The following is an 18,371-nucleotide window of genomic DNA, read 5'->3' as shown; positions in this document are numbered from 1 at the left end:
ATAATCCAGATTTTGGTGAGCGAGACCTTTGACCAGGTTAGATCGTAAAGACCCAACACAGGAAACTAACTAGCGGTTCACTGTCTAGTCTCTGGCAGATACAATTACATCCAGTAAATATCCATTTTTATGTATTAATATTGTAGAGATGTGTAAGAGGATTTATACAACTGGCTATATATAAAAAATTTCATCTGGTGGGATTCTCAGCCTGGGGTTTATGACACAGTCGGATATTAACCTTGCAATGTCCTTGGATGGTCACAGCCTGGTACGTCGGTACAGATGCATTATTGCTGGTCTTCTGTGCAGGTGCTCGATGGTTTCTGCTATTTTCAGAAAGCATCTTTATTAGCTTTTACTGGTAATGCACCCTGGCTGAGGAATCCTTTTACAGTACTCTTCTTAATACAGGCACTCAAGCCTTTACAATAAGAGTCTGAGACTATTGACTGGGTTTAATCCATTCAAGTTTTCACTGGTCCCAGTAAGAGAACCCCAGAGTGCCCTATTAAAATGCCTATTTTGTACTAAAAGCATTATTTGTTTAATAAAAAAAATCACAGAAAATGAAATTCTACTAAGTAACCAAGGTTTTAAAAAAAATCCAACTGGTATCTAAATTAGATGTCTTCATAAAACTGTAATCTGTCATCTAAATTATTATGCAAGCAGCACAAAATATATATATATATAAATATAAATATGCCAAAAGCTAATTAATATTCAGCAACAAACAAGGAATGAGTTAGCTTTCCCAGTAATTAGTTAGCTAGATGCAACGACACCTAACTGCTTTAACATATTAATGCTTCCATGTAAGCAGCAGCAATATAAACTCCTCCCTCATCTGAATCAGGCCCATTGTGCTTCTGACTATTTTTCAAAGCTCCCTTGCTGGTTACTTATCTCCAGCTCTAGTCTTTGGTTCACTGTGGGCCTCATGCCACATGCAAAGAAAAAGCCGATTTATTATGAGGGGGCATTACCCTGCCCATCTCTACCCTCCAGGAATGGACGGGAGGGTCCTGAAAATCGGGTCCCCCTCCCAGCCCCCCGGGGGTGTGGTATAACACACCGACAGCATACAGTACCCTCCAACTGTACCGATTTTGCCGGTACAGTACCGTTTTTTAACAGTCTGTACCGGCAAAATCAGTTTGTACCGAATGTACCGGTTTTTCTTTAACTTACAGTGCGCCGCAAAAATAATTCCTATTGGCTGCTGCTGTCAGTTCCTGTGCCCCGCTGCTTGCTGCCCTGTGGTGCGCCGGCTCTCCCCTCTCCCCCTCCACTCCCATGAGTGCATTGCGGCCTGCGGGCATTGCATGGCGTCAGATGCGGAACCAGGATAAAATGACAGGGGGGGCACCATGATAAAAGAGGGTTTAGGTGGGGGAGGGCCAGTGTTAGTGGTGCCAGTGTACATGCTAAGAGAGTGGCAGAGAGAGGGTGGCAATGGGATTAAAAATAGGCCCACCATGGCAACAAAAGTGAAGGATGTAGTTGTGCGCACGCCGAAGGCGCGCTCTGGAAAAGGGGGTGTGGCCACTCAACAGGGGGCATGTCCTTGAGTGTAGTGTACAACACCATATACAACTTCTACACATTATGCTACAAAATACTAGACCCCATTATACTTGCCCCTTACACATGATGCCAAATGGAATGAGCCAAAATTCAAACAATGCCAAATGGATTGAGCCAAAATTCACATAATGCCAAATGGATTGAGCCAAAATTCACATAATGCCACATGGATTGTGTCAAAATTCACATAATGCCACACGGATTGAGCCAAATTCATAAAATGCCACATGGATTGAGCCAAAATTCACATAATGCCACACGTATTGAGCCAAAATTCACATAATGCCACACTGATTGAGACAAAATTCACATAATGCCACACGGATTGAGCCAGAATTCACATAATGCCACACGGATTGAGCCAGAATTCACATAATGCCACACAGATTAAGACAAAATTCACAATACGCTTCATAAACAGGGACATTGTCCACCAAAGGCACGCATTAAACATTTACACCATAATGTCCATTGCACGTTAAGTTACACGGCATGATGTCCATTATGTATTATGCCAAACACCACAATGCCTATTAAAAATTATGCTACATACAGTAAGTGCTGCTTATCTACATGCTCATTGCCAAGGGTTCCATGCTCATTGCCAGAGGTTCCATGCTCATTGCCATGTGGGATTACATGCTCATTGCCAATGGGGAATACATCTACAAAATGAATGACAGGGGGGGCACGTGCCCAGGTGCCCCCCCCCCCCCTGAATCTGCCACTGCATGGCGTCATGACGTCACGCGCCAGCACTGCACTCAGGGGAAGGACGTGCAGACAGAGAACTCGGCGCAAATCTCTGTGAGGGAGAGAGGGATGCGGTGGCCAGCCGAGGGGGGGGATCTCCATGAGGACGCAGTGGTCGCAGTCCCGGTCAATAGCCTGCCACTGTCGTATGTAACAGCAAGAACTCATGTACTCATCCAGAGTGCAGCAAGTAGGTGGCTCACTAAATTACTCCAGTGGTGTCTTCTAGTATCCAGCATCATGTCGCACCTGTCTGCAGCTAATGTCACATGGTGGCTTGGTGGGCTGCTGGCATATTAAATCAGCATATTTAATATACTTATTTTTTAAATAAGTATATTAAATATACTGATTTAATATGCCAGCAGCCCACCAAGCCACCATGTGACATGAGCTGCATCAGGAGCTGGGCCGGGAAGCGGGGTGCCATATGCCCCCCCAGGCTCTGTTACCTGCATACCCTCCAACATGGCTTGCCCCCCCTCTTTATCCATGGCCACGCCCCCTTTATCCATGGACACGCCCCCTTTCAGTGTGTGTGTGTGTACCGATTTCTGCCCTAAAAATGTTGGAGGGTATGCGACAGTCGCGATTACGACAGTCATTAGCCCGACGTCGGAACACAGTGGGGGGAGCGCAATGAAGCCCCTTGTGGGCACAGTGGCTCGCTGAACGCACCACCTATTTTATTCTCCCTCTATGGGGGTCGTGGACCCCCACGAGGGAGCAGGTGGAATTCCGATGTCGGGTTAATGACTGTCGGAATCCCGAATGTCAGTGAGTTGTCCTGCACCTGCTCCCCGGAAGGGTCAGCAAGCCGCCCACATTAAGCGGTACCCCCTTTCTTTGCTGGTTAAATACCGGCATTCCCGGCTCTTTGGGGAGGTGGTGGCGCTAAAATGACGCAAATCGCATGCATCTTTTGTTGCCTTCAAATTATCCTGGAGTGGGGACAACTAAAAGCTAATCTATTGTCATGTCTGAAGGTATGCTTTGGGGGAGGGATAGATATTGTACCCCAAACCCCCTCTGTCAGGGTGTTCCTGGCCAGAGCACAATGACGTCGTTGTGAGCAGGACAGTGTGCAGTACAGACAGAGATACAGCAATATCAGGTTTCATGAGCTACCAATGGAGCTTCCTGACCAGAGAGATGAGGGGGAAAGAGCTGTAAGGGACCCATGGATCCCAGCTTTTCCTCCTCCCTGTCTGGGTGTTCGGGTCTAGAGAGAGATACACAGAGTCCTCCTGAGTACTGTCTTAGGGGGATATGCAATCCGTCGGGGGAAATAGCGGCGAGGCCCTACTCAATGCTGTCTTTACCGACAGCATTGAAGAGGCATCACGGCAGAACGAGTCCGTCTCTAAAAACTGTCGTGCCCATTCTGCCGATAACGGCCGTGGATTGTCGCGATCCCAGCCGTATATCGTCAATCCATAGCCGTTTATGTGAACACGCCCTCTTTTTGCCGATCGGCAGGCAGGACATTGAATCCCGCCAGCCAATTTGCTGATGGGCAAACCGCGAACTGGCCAGGATCACAGCTGTCGGGAGAAACCAACAGTCGTGATCCTGGATTGCAAACCCCCCTTACTATAATGTAATATAATCCCTACCTCCCAACATGATCCATTCCAGGAGGGATAAAGTGCTCTATACCTGGACTATTGGGCCTACACACGTAGCGATTACCGTGCATGTTCTAAGTGATCTCACTAGGGGGCTGATTCAGGTTGCAAAGAACATTTGGTTTGCTAATGGACAAAACCATGTGCACTGCTGGTGGGGGCGGATGAAACTTGTACAGAGTTAGATTTGGGTGGGGTGTGTACTTTAAAATAACTCACCCAAATCTAACTCTCTCTGTATGTTACATTTGCCACACCTGCAGTTCACATGGTTTTGTCTATTAGCAAACCAAATGTACTTTACAAACCAACCTAGATTGCTCAGAAAGGGACTCTACACGGCTCTGTGTGTAGGGGCATTGCGATGCACGGCCCCGCACATCCCTATTGCCTGGCATTTAATATCCAGCACACTGGATAAATCTAGTTAGTCGACGGGGTCAGGGCCAGTGTTCTCCGTGAGAGTGATCTGACAGATTGCTCAGTGGCACATCGCTGTCCTGATAGAAAGCATTTTGTCTTTCCTGGAATTGGTCATGTTGGGAGGTATGCGCAATCTAATATACACCCCCCTCCCCATTGGCCCAGGCTCCCGTGTCTTAAACGCACCGGTCCTCACAAAAGCTTAATCCAGCACTGCTACTATGTTTCAACGTATAAATAAACACATCAAAACATCAATCAAATTATTTTTTATATACCTGCCATTTAAGACATATTGGGGCAAATGTATTATTTTGGCTTTAACGTTTTTTTAAATAACGAGTGCCGCTTCTTATCCATAACGAGGAAAAGCAGGCACCCATAAAAGCCTAATATGTTAACCCCCCTTGCCGATAAGGAGAGCCGTTATTTCCTGTCTCCATGGCGCTACTTATCGGCGGCCCCATCAGCGCTGCCGTGGATAGTGAGGGTATGAACAGGCCGGGCTGGCGTACACCACATACACTCCTTCATACTCAAGCACATTGGGTGTCCATTAACACAGGTTTGTGTCAGTGGCAGCAAATGGTGCTGCTGAAAAAAAGCCACTGACTCCTCCTCTGTCTGAGGCAGGTTAAACATCGTGAGAGGTTCTGCAGCCATTACCCAGTCACTTCACCTTCACCTCTGACTGACTACGGTAACTGCATAACGCTGACAGACTACACTGGCCGTGAGAACACTACGCCGAATCTGACAGGGATGCTGATTATACACTGGCCGCGGGAACACTACACCGAATCTGACAGGGACGCTGACTATACGCTGGCCGCAGGAACACTACGCCGAATCGGACAGATGTGCTGACTGCTCCTGGCCGCGGGAACACTACGCTAATTCTGACAGAGACGCTACACTAACTACGTAACGGGCGCCGTGATGTTACACAAGTACCGGTGTTTTAATTGACTGCGTTGTTTTGGAGTTATGTGGCAAACGCCTGCATAGCATTTACAACGCATCACCATTGTGCTTGGGAAAGTGTGATGCTGGTAAACTAGCTGGCACACACATAGCGGCTCGGCAGTCCTATTCAGCAGGACCTGCTGCATCGCAAGGAAACTGCACACACATTGGCAGCAGGGCTGCAGGAGCCGGGTCCGACTGGGATGCGGAATGACTACATTTCAAGATGAACACATACATTTCAGTGTATGTGTTCATACAGTGCGGTGGTGCTGTACTGTGTTTCACTTAAAATCCAGTCGACAGGAGCCACTTGGCCGCTTTGTGTGGCCTGGGTGAAAGGGTATAAAATGTTCCACCCAGCAAACCTTTGCCCAGTTGAAACCGGGCATATCAGCTAGTTGTTGATTATTATTATTATTATTATTATTAATAATAAAAATAGTCTCTATATATTGTATTTCATGTAGAATGTAATAGATAATGGGGCAGATGTATTAAGCCTTAACAAGAGATAAATGCAAGGCTGATAAAGAGATAAACGTCCAGCCAATCACCTGCTAACTGCCATGTTACAGGCTGTGTTTGAAAAAAGTCAGTAAGGTGCTGATTGGCTGGACGTTTATCTCTCTTTATTATCCTTGCCTTTATCTCTTGTTAAGGCTTAATACATCTGCCCCAATGATAGCTAAAATCAGACCGGTCACTATGGGAAACACCTATACTACTCTTTTTCGGAAGTTTTAGTAACTCTACCCTATAGCTGCCTATTGTATTTGATTGGCAGCATCGTATAGAGAGGGCAGTGCCATGATGAAGCAATTCTCGCCATCATGACAACTAATGAGAAACCCAACAATGAAGAGAACATGAAAGTTTCATGTCAGAAATGAACCCAAAGCACTAGCACTGCCAGGCAGCAAGGCTAGCACACTAAGCCACCATACCACTCACAGGTCCCAGGATTTCTTCCGTTTTCCTTCGCTTCACAATGTCAATTTTTATGAAATAATATCACTTTCAGCGCAGACAGGTCAATGTGTGAGTTTTCCCCAGTATAACGTCCCTTCATAAATGGTGAAATCACGGTTCCCTGGGTTTCCTTATTACATAAGTCCAGACACAGTATTAAAGCGCCATACAGGGACTCAAAGACAGCAAGAGGCAGAAAACATCATCTTCGCACTTTATTGCTTTCCCCTTCCACCTTCAGGAGTTTATACTAAGACGTCATAGAAAAATGAACTTTACAGTACGAGAGTCTACATGGAATAGGGAGGTAACAAATACAGAAAGAAAAGAAAAAAATATTAATCATAAAACGTATACTTATTCCCATTGAATACACTTCTCTCTTTTGTACACTGTTATTTCTGCATTTATATATGGATTTTTAAAAAGGAAAAAAAGACGTCCATACATGCTCTACCATTCAAAGTATCTGCTGGAGTACTTAGCATTGTTGGTTGGCGGTGTTGGTGGATATTGTTCCCAGCAAGAAATTGTTCCACCTTTAAGCACATTTCTATTGAAAATGTAACTGTAGTGGTAAACATTTACAGCCCAGCGGGGAGCTCGGCATCTAAGCTACAGTATTCCATTTTATTATTAGTCCATAAAGAAATCTTACACTGCCACCTAGTGGCTTTTTTATTCAAAATATTTTACAAAAAATAATTCCTCAAAGGGCTGTAGAATGTAATGCAATAAAGTCAGCTGAAAAGTATACTTACAGCAGATTAAAGTCAATGTAATAAAATAACATACCACTAAATATGGATGTTGTAATAATAAGGCCATTACAACAGAAATCTGCTACATGGTAATGAAACAAGCAAAACAGAAATAGAATACCAAACTAAGGGCCTTATTCTAGTTCACTCTTTCTGACAAAATCCTTCTTAGATGGACAAAACTATGTGCACTGCAGGGGCAGATGTAAAATGTGCAGAGAGAATTAGATTTGGGTGAGTTATTTTGTTTCTGTGCAGGGTAAATACTGACTGCTTTATTTTTACACTGCAATATAGATCTCACGTTGAAGAAAAACCGCACCTAAATCTAATTCTCTCTGCACAAGTAACATCTGCCCCACCTGCAGTGCACATGGTTTTGTCCATCTAAGAAGGATTTTGTCAGCAAGAGTGAACTAGAATAAGGCTCTAATTGTTGTATCAATGCTACAATGTTTTTGATAGCTGATTTATCATACAGGGGGTGCCATTCTGAGCAAATATTCTTCAGATTGCTGCCTCTATAACCATCATATTAGTCGTCTTGCAAATCTGTATACCCGGTTATTAATAATAATATTAATGATATCTACAGTACTTATTAGTAAATACGAATATTTTAGGCGTATTCGTATTTTTGGCATTTACTATCCCAAAAATACAACAATTTGTATTCATGGCACATTTTTTTATTTACGAATACCCCCTACCCCCACGGACATAACCAGCCCCAGGCTCAAAGAGCCGGTCCTGGTTTTAAAAAATCAGGGAACCAAGCAAATCGGGGTTCCCCGTATTTTTTAAAACCAACACCAGGCACAAGGGCTGGCCCTGGTTCCCAAAATACGGGGACAAAACAACTAGGGGTCCCTTGTATTTTAAGAACCAGCACCAGACCCAACCAGCCAGCCACGGCCGGGGGAGACTATTTATACATGTCCCCCCGGCCAAAGCATTAACCCCCTGACTGATCAGCAGAGATCCTGGGGAAGTGGGGACCTCCCCAATGAAGGGGTCCCCCTCCCCTCCAGAATTTATCTGCCCAGGCAGAAGCCTGGGGCTGTCCCCAGTACCCCTGGGGTACTGATCTGTGTAAAAAATAGAATGAACCATTGGGTTTTGCTGTGGAACGATGAGTCCCAGCAAGCCTGGTCCGCATACTGGGACTTAGAGAACCACAAGTCCCAGCATGCAACCCATTAATGGGCTTGCTGGGACTCTTAGTTCCACAGCAGAATCAATAGATAAATAAACGCACACAGCAGAAAAATAAAACTTTATTACACAATGAGACTTCAGAAGCTGTCGGGCCCGTTCTGCCGATAATGGCCCTGGATTGTCGTTATCCGGGCCGCAGATCGAAAATCCATGGCCGTGTTCGCGGCCACGCCCCCTTTGCGCCCACAGGCAGGCGGGACATAGAATCCCGTCTGTCGTTATGCGGTCGATCTGACCGCAAACGGGCCAAGATCACGGCTGTCGGTGGCGATCGACAGCCGTGATCCCAGATTGCATACCCCCCTTAGTGATGTCATGCGGAGACTGAATAATGTACAGTAAACAGTCCGTGGGGAGCATGGACGATGCAAAGGCTATGTCCACTGTCTCACAGCACTGAGGTCATGCGCACAATGTGGAGTTTGTATATCCCCCAGGTGCTTGCATGTGATTCTGGGTAATCCGCTTTCCTCCCACAATTCAAAAATACACTTGTAGCTTCAACCAAACTAACCCTAGTGTGAGATTGTGTGCATGTATATGTGGTAGGGAATATAGACTATAAGCTCCACTTGGGCTGGGACTGAATGGGGAAATATTCTCTGTCGACCGCAGTGGAATGTTTGTGCGCTATATAAATAACTGGCAATAAATAAAATCTAGCTGCAATAGCTCCGGAGATGCCTGCCCCTGAATGGGGCTTGATGCAGAGTCACTGCTATGGTAGTTGACACCGCAGACTTTGAGTGCATTTGCTGGACACCTGTTTAGAACATTGGGTACATGCATACTGCAGATTGGAGGGCAGCATACCACCCAACTGTCCCGCTTTCCTCAGGAATGTCCCGTTTTTTAGGGACATTCCCGCATCCCGCCCGCGGCCGACAGTTGTGAGTCCTGCGCATCGTCTATTCCCGCAGCTAGAGGAGCTGGGGGCATGGCTAGAAGCTCACAAAGCTTCTTGGCCATGCCCCCACTGCGGCAAAATGGGGGCGTGGTGTCGTGGGATGAAATGTCTTGTAGGCCACGCCCACTTGCCACCAGGTCACGCCCCTAAATTTTTGATGTCCCGCTGCAGTGATACTTAAAGTTAGGAGTTATGGTGCAGGTGTTCTAATGTAGGCTGAGTAAAGTAAAGGCATTCTCTCGCAGTTGTACAGACTGGGAATCTGCACCTTTTTGCCAGGACAAACACATAAAGACAGCTTCAAATAGCGATGATGACAACCACCAGCGATAGCGAAGCAGCTGTTTAGAACAGTCTGCTGATGCAGATTTGCTAAATGAAAGCCACAGGTTGATGTGAACTAAATCAGCTCTCACAGCTTCCCAGGAAACAGCATTTTCTAGAGCACTGTCTTGCTTCAGGTCACAGACAGTAGGGACAAAGGTCAAGTCTAAGTGAGTAAATAAAGATAAAACCATGGTAAATATGCAAATATGGGAAAGAACAACAGGAAGCAAGATCCAAGAGATCAAACACCATAACGAGGACACACAACCACAGCAATACTGATAGTGTCGTCAGTTCGTCAAACTAAGACTTCTCATATTGACATCCATTTGACAGGAGCACTAAAATCCTGACCTTTATGTCAGATGGTTTCTGACAAATGCCATCAGTGAGACACGCAGCAGAGGTGCAATCATTCATTATAGTAATGTAGTAGTGACTCACTGTAGTGGACTGCTTACCTCCCAACTGTCCCGATTATCGCGGGAACATACAGTTTTTTTGGGACGTTCACGCGTCCCTCCCACGCCCGGCAGTGTGCCGCAGCGTTGCGGTTGGGAGTCCCCCCGGTCACCGTGAATAGACCCTAGGGGCATAGCCAGCAGCTCATGGAGCTGCTCTGCATGCCCCCCAGAGGCGAAAACGGGATGTGGCCTCGTGAGAGAGCCGCTGGTATAGGCCACGCCCTCTTCCATTCCCTTTCACACCGCATGTCTTTAAACGGTATTTCAGTGCAGTTTTTGTCTTTAAACGGTATTTCAGTGCAGTTTTTGTCTTTAAACGGTATTTCAGTGCAGTTTTTGTCTTTAAACGGTATTTCAGTGCAGTTTTTGTCCCTTCACAACACTGAACCCGTTTAAACCCATAGAAAACAGTGGATGAAAAAAAACGGGTCTGAAACAGGTAGGACCCTGCTTTATTACCGTTTAGAAATACCAGTTCAATAGAACCGGTAAATTCACTCTGCACCTTCAAGACTGCACAAATTACTGTTTTAAAACGGTAAAAAAAGGGCAAAATAACGGGTAAAAAGTGCGGTCTGAAAGGGGCATTATTGTATGTAATATTTCTCATTACTTCCCGTCCTGCAACTGTTATACTATATATGTTGCATTAAAGGTGCGCACCATTACATTGGCCGAGTTCCCACAGGGGGAAATATCGGCACTTGCCTATTTAATGCTGCCGTTTCCAACAACATTGAAGGCTGTCAGTTTATTCTTTTTTAAAGACAAAACTATTTTGTCAAACGGCCATGGACTGTCCAATCTGCGGCCGTCTATTGACAATCCGCAGCCGTTTTTGCCGTTCCACGGACTTTCCGACATTTGACAGTCGGAATTTTGGATTGAATAACCGCGTCTGTGGTTTTGAATATTTTGAATTTTTGGATATGGGAGACTCAACCTGTATTTAGAACCTTATTCAGGTCGCTTCGCTCTACCGTGCGTTCGCACAGGGGAGCGTTTTTTCGAGACTGCGCATATGCATAAGTACTTATGCCCATGTGCAATCTCTGTGTGAGAGCGGGGCCGGTGAATTGATTACTTGCCGTCCGCTCCCACACAGCAGTGCGGGCGGGGGCGTGGGCCACAGTCGTGCCCATGTGAATGCCCAGCATTTCATGGGTGGACCCACAGAGATTTGGCGATGACTTGGGTGTGGGGGGATGGCAGCAGACATCAGCGGATGCTGTGAATTTCACAGCTATGCGTGTCAACCAGAATCACCCCCTTAGTTGCGGCAGTCTTCCTTATCTAACGAAATTAATTCTTAGATTGTAAATTTGATCTAATTGGTTGAGGCCGTTCATCGCCACTTGCGGCTTGGCAGGCTGGATTTACATAATCATACAATTGCTATTGGTTTTTGAAGGATTAAATACTTACCTAAAAAAGGCCCCTTAGCGATCATTTGGAGAAACCAGTTGATAACAGGAAACAATAACTTACACCATACTTGTCTACTCTCTCAGCATGCCCAAAAGACTCATGGATCTCATGAAGAGGGCCAGAGACAGGGGCGTATTGGCCCGCCGGGAAACCGGGTCATTTACCGGTGGGTCGGTCCAGATTTCTACCTGGCTGGGCTGCCGACCGTGCTAACCGGGCCGGTGCTATCAGGGCCGGTGCTGGCATTGGTCATACTACTATGCGGCGGCCATATTTGATTTGGGCTATGCTGCCCTTCTTTCTGACCAGGCTGCGGCCGCTGGTCACTGGTGGATGGCGTCACCCATGAGCGGACTTCAGCCTGGCTGTGCAGCGGGTGACTGGTGCCTGGTAAGAAACACCCCCCCCCCCAGGCAGTAGCATGCGTCCACTGCCATTGCAGGGGGGGATGGGCAACACATTGCTAGTGGGTGGAATTTTGAAGATGTGGCCACTTTTCTGTGGACGCGGGGATGTCCCTAAAAAAACGTGAGTCTCCTGGAACTAGCAGAAGAGTAGGCAAGTGTTCTATTAACTGGTAAGTTATTTAGACTGAATAACAGATCCTGGGGTCTAGTTTATTTTCTTGCTTCACAAACACAGGTTTGAAATCGATTTACACCCACATTAAAGTTTCTCAATCACTTTTTACAACAGAATATTGATGGCATTTTATTAATGTAAATAAAAACAATGCACCACATTAAGTCGAGGCTTTTGAGAAACATTTCACCTCTTACAGTGACAGACTATCACCTGATGGGTAAAGAAGGCTGCAGCACTCCACTTACAATGACAGCTACTCCGCAGACCAGTAATGAAGTATTTCTCCCTGAAAAAACTGTACAGCACCGGAATGGTCTTTCTTCACAGATGCCTGAGAAATCTATGCAACACCGTTGTGTCTATCAACAGCAGCATAGCAGCTCACTAATTGATTTATAATAGAGGATAATTACAACCAATATTAGTACATTGCACATTAACATCGCTTGGTGATAGATTCCAAGATTGAAAATAATTAATGTTTTTATTCATAAGGATCCAGGATACAATTAGCATAAAGCTGGATTAAGCCAGAAAACACTTAATGGATCTTGAGAGTGTTAAAGTAAGCTGTAAGCTTGAAACAGACTCTAGCGGAAAATAACTGTGTGCATATATATAAATGACGTTTTGCTGACTCTGAATCATATAACGGAAGTAACCACCTGGCAGCAAAGCGGCTCAGTTTTGTGGTTTGAGCTGCTTTCAGCTCAAAAGCCGCCCAGTGTATATGGGGCAGCAATGAGTGGTGAGCGCTGAAGTGCGCTTCCGCATCGACTCCGGCAGCAGACGCTCATCTGCAGATGAGCAACAGGGAGGACGGCTTTCCATAGCGTTCTGCTATAGAAAGTCATCCACCCCTGGGAAAATTGCTCAGAAGGGCAAAAAAGCCTTATTCAGATCTGATGGCAGTACAAATTTGTTCTCAAAATGGGCAAAACCATGTGCTCTGCAGGTGGGGCAGATGTAACATGTGCAGCGAGAGTTAGATTTGTGTGAGTTATTTTGTTTCTGTGCAATGTAAATACTGGCTGCATTATTTTTGCACTGCAAATCCGGAGAAGCACGGCGGCAAGGCCGCCACATCGTGTGCGCACCCCCCAGCAGCACGGCGGCCACATCACGGACCCCCCCCCCGGTGGACCGGGTGAGTGCCGGGGAGCCCCTCTCCCGCTTGGGACGCTCCGGTGCCTAGCACCGGCCCAGATTATGGTTGTCCATACACACCGGGCAAAATAGCCTGAGTCCTAAAGAGTAAGAAAACCAACTAACAGACCATGATGGACCGGAAATAGCAGTTTTAAAATGTATTCAGAATGCTGTGATAATGTAAACCAGGGGGAAGCTGCAGTTTGCCCGCTCTGTGGCACAGTCAATTCATAAAGCAAAAAGCAGCTAGCTGGCACACTGACTGGCATTAGTTTCAAAAAGCACCGGTGTTCGATTCTAACCAAAGCTCTATCTGTGCAGAATTTGAATGTTCTCAAGTATTTGTGTGGGGTTTGTAGTTTTCTATTTAAACAGAATTCTGTACATATTGATATACGTAGTGGTTTAATATATAAGGTAACAATACCACCCATGTGTGAATGTCATCTATCTCATTTTCATTTCCTGCCAGGACAGAGCAGGTAGACCACTGCTTCCCCTCAAAGCCATTAGACTGCACCTCATATGGGCCCTTATTCCGATCGGTGCGGTAATATCCGCGTGCGTTCGTGCCGCCGATGTTTTGTGTCTGCGCATGTGCAGAGGCGTCTCTGCGCATGTGCGAGCGGGGCGTACGGCCAAATCCCGCATGAAATGTGAACACTACGTACAGGGGGTGGAGAGGGGTGTGAAGGGCTATTTGGGCTCATTACAATATGCATACGCCCCGCGTTTCATGGGCGTTCACATGCAAACGCTGGGCGTACGTATGGTAATGCGGCCGTGACGCACGTGTAGGGGGCAGACATATGACATCGCCGGATGTCAGCTGCCCGCCCAGATCCCTGCTTTTGCACGGAAAAATGCCCGTGTGGTCTGAGGTTGCGGGAGCTGGTGGACCACTCGGTCCTGCATTCGATGGTCTGCGACCATCGAATGATGGGGGAGGTTCCCTGAGATGGAGGAAGCGTATTCCGTGAAAAATACACGTGCGGTCCGTTCGGACAGCTTCTTACCGCGTACGGACGGAGTTGGCGATCCGTATGGAAGGCGGGGTTTCGCACGCACGGTCCTGGCCGCATAATCGGATCCGGCCGCACCGATCAGAATAAGGGCCATTGTCGAACTGTCCCAACATCAGGTGTAAGATGGTGGGGCTTAAAAGAAGGTTATTTTAGTAAGGGACTCTTTTTTTTCTTCAAAAATCAGATTTTCACCTCTTTGTTTATGTAATATATGGTTACAGTTCCTCACCAATAACAGCATGACAACAGATGTCCCCAGAAATGTAGCTCGGCCTCCATGTTTCAGGAGATCTGCTCAGGCACAGTAGACTTTGAGCACAATGCCAGAGTCTACCGCACTGCTGGTGAGGAGGGGGTCCAATCAGTGTACAGGCCGCATTTTCTCCTAAAAGTACTGGAAGTAATGCTCCCTGTCGTAGAAGCACCAGACCCCTGAATGCTTCATTTGGCCTTGATACCAATTATTCATTGATCACCCAGATATTGCAGTACTGATTAAACAAACTTTTACATATTCTTTATCTTACATCTTGGTTAATCTGAAATATGTATTTACTCTCCTACACAAAATGGGAGTATATTACTGTTCACCACCTTTAGCGAGAGCCCTTAGTAAACCATTATTTGTTCTAGCAGTGTTCATCTGTCATCTGTATGTTCTCAAGACACAGACCCTGCCCACTTCTATGCACTCAGTTTGACAGCGTTTCTAAATGAAATATTCCAGAAAACATATATAAGGATTACATCAGTGTCCCACATTATACCATAGATATTACTCAAATCAGAACCTTAACGGGAAGTACAATACATACATGAAAAAATATATACTGTATTCAAATAGCAGAATACATTGTCGTGGCTTATTTTCTAACCCTAGTCTGACTGACAGTACTGTTTTCCAAATTATATATATATAAATATTTTTTATATATATACAATACTGTATCTCTGAGAAGAATTATACAGAAAGTACAGAAAGATGACAGACAACGCAACCAATATCAATCTTGAAAGATAAGGATATGAACAGTTGAGACATCATTTGTGTATTTATGTACCTCATAAATGGATCCATCGGAACAGTGCAGAACACCATGTCCTTGACGTAGATCCAGCACCCAGTTTCCTTCATACTGATCCCCATTCCTGTAATAATCCAGAAAAAAACATGTTTATCACTTCCCATGCCCAACAATGATCACTGCAACAGAAGGTATACAAACACTTGGGGGTCTATTGATGAAGCAGTGATATGAGTGGAGAAGCTGCCATGGCAACCAGTCAGCTGCTATATATCATTTTTATAGAATGCACTAAATGTTACCTCAACACTGATTGGTTTCCATGGGCAACTTCTCCACTTGCTCACTTCTCCTCTCTTTTCAAATTGCTTCATGCATAGGCAGTGCACCTTGATGGTCACGGAACACTTCAGTAGGAGGACCAATACTAAGCAGTACATTGTATGCATTCTTTCCATAATAGATTTCATGCAGATTTTAATAGCTTTAACAGCAAACATCTCAGCATACATCAACATGGAATATATACAGTATGTATGACTGTACAAATGTAAGTTAGAATTTGATTTCTTTTTCAGATTAGTTACATGAATTCCAGATGGAAACCTCAAACTCACTTTTGATGTTTTGGTTTTGTTTGGCTTTTAGTTGCAATTACGACATGTTCTTTTCAAAGGGATACTCCGGTTACATGACAATATTCCCTGTGAACTGCCCCTACCTGAATCTGTGGAAACATGAGGATGACAAGCACTGGACCCCGCAACCCTATCTGGCACTTTCATGATGATCTTGGGTAAGATCCTGGAGAAGTCTACAGATGCTCAGTATTAGGTTGTAGAGGGAGTAAATGGTAGCCTATACAATCAGTTATGGCAGCAAAAGTGGACCTGCCACCTATCCATCTAAGTATATTGTAGTTCCCCCTGGCAGGGCGAGCACTTGTAGGTGTACCACGACATGGTGGCCAGGACCAAATCAAAGAATGTGCAGTTCACATGATAGACAAACCCAGTGCTGGTACCTGCCAATCATAAAGTATGTGAGCAAAAAGATTTGCAACCCAACTATATAAAATAATACTTCTATCTGCCCAGAATATTGATAGCATTTTGCAGACAATATATCAATATTTGGCAATTGTTTATATATGTAGCTATGTGTAGGTGACTGGTACACGTTAAAGAAAACTTAAACATGAATCTTCTGTGAGAAGTTCTGTAAAAAGATTGCTCTGATAGCTGTAGTATTGAATTAAAGCAAGCTAACCATGATTATTTTATATTCCAACTGAGAGAATGTCTCCTTTCTAGCTTGTCGCTAAGCTATTTACATAACTGTGCGTGTTCTCCTTTAAATATATATATATATATATATATATATATATATATATATATAGGACAATATGGTAATAATAGAAATACTGGATTTAAGGACACGTGAGAGCTGCCTAGCCCAGATGGTCTACTGATTCCATTAACAGGGCACAAACGAGTAACATTTTATTTGATTTATAACATGGTTTATACATTCCAGAGTTTATTAGTATCCCCTTTGGCTTACATTTATGTTTTTGTGGTTAAAGGCAATGAAGGTTTGTGGGTAGGAACACACAAACGCATGCATAAAAGTGAAGTGGTTTAAAGCATATTGCGGAACAACATACAAATGAATAATACAATTAGACTATACTGAACAATAATCTCCGTGCTTGTATCCTTTAAGGTATTAGTTTATTGGAATATTGTTATTTTGTAGATGTTATTTTGTATTGCATGCCCTTGGGTTATATATATTGTTGCTAAATGTTACAGGGACAAATCGTTACATTATTTCTAACAGTAATACAGGGATTCCAAAATAAATGTGAAGCTCTTCCTGCAAAATAAAGATATTCTGCTTTTCTTTACTAGAAAATGTATCTCTGTATACATAATAATGAAGGACCTGAACTATATATACATATTATATAAAGGATGGACTATTAAGCCAAGTGTCTTTGCGGTCAATACTAAATTGTGCAGAGTAATTAAAATAGGTCTAAATATATCCATTCTACAGAGGGACCTTAAACTCGAGTGGGCAAATAAATGGTAAATGCATTTCAATGTAAGATCATGCACTTTGGGAGACATAACCAGGGTGCATAATATAATCGAAAGGGGGTAGAGATGAGTGAATTGGTAATGGAAAAGGACCTACAGATGGAGCCCCTCTCTTTCATTGTCAGCGCTTGCCAGAACCTCCACGCTGGCAAGCGCTGGCAGAGAGGGACACCATCAGACTGGGACGCACGTGCGTCTCACGTGCACACGCGTCCCAGTCACTCGGTGGCTGGGCGGCGTGACCCTGCCTGTCTCCGCTTCAGGGAGACAGGCAGGTTTGGGGGTGGGGGGTTTGGGGCGGCGGTGGGGACTGGCGTTGGCTAGGGGGAGGCAACGGAAGGTGGCGGGGAGTTCCATCGGAACGGGGCGCAGGATTGTCTTGTGTGTGTGCGCTCCTACCAACGGCTGACGGGGCCTGGCGGGAGCTGGTAATGGAGCCCCTACAAGGATGAAACACGCTCCATCTGTAGGAATACAAATAAACTTGGGTGCAGTGCCCAGTGGGTGCAAACTTGGGTGCAGCAAACAAGGCCATTAGGTTATTAGACTGCATAAAAAGGGGCATGAAAGCAAGGGCCAACAGTGTAATTGGGCCAATCTATAAGGCACTAGTTAGACCTCATCTAGAATACAAAGTAGAATACATTGTAGAACTGGAAAAGGTTCAGCGAAGGGCAACTAAACTAATAAAAGGGTTGGAGCAATTGTTTTACGAAGACAGATTAGACAAACTAGGATTGTTTACACTTGAAAAACGATATTTAAGAGATGACATGCTTAACATGTTTAAATATATCCAGGGGCAATACAAGGAACTATCAAGCACCCTCTTTACCGTAAGGTCGGTGACTAGGACACAGGGACAGCCACTTAGACTGGAGGAGAAGAGGGTTTTGTACCCTCAATAGAAAGGGGTTCTTTACAGTGAGGGCAGTAAAATGATTGAACTCACTGCCTATGGAGGTGATGACAGCAGACACAATAAATAAGAATTTAAGAAACGTTTTGACAAATACTTGATGGATGATAACAGGGTTATAATCTC

General features: G+C 44.9%; 1 protein-coding gene across 1 annotated transcript in view; it reads right to left on the bottom strand.

Moving 5' to 3' along the window:
* The window catches only part of MORN1 (MORN repeat containing 1), a 417,830-nt gene that overhangs the window by 331,243 nt on the left and 68,216 nt on the right, over positions 1-18,371 (bottom strand). Inside the window, exon 6 of the mRNA XM_083163328.1 lies at positions 15,258-15,345. Within this exon, the coding sequence (XP_083019454.1) occupies positions 15,258-15,345 (88 nt within the window). The remainder of the gene's footprint in view (positions 1-15,257; positions 15,346-18,371) is intronic.

Source organism: Crinia signifera, chromosome 19, assembly GCF_055691185.1.
Source record: "Crinia signifera chromosome 19, ASM5569118v1, whole genome shotgun sequence".
NCBI classification, from domain to species: Eukaryota; Metazoa; Chordata; class Amphibia; order Anura; family Myobatrachidae; genus Crinia; species Crinia signifera.
This window is presented reverse-complemented; position numbering and strand designations above follow the sequence as displayed.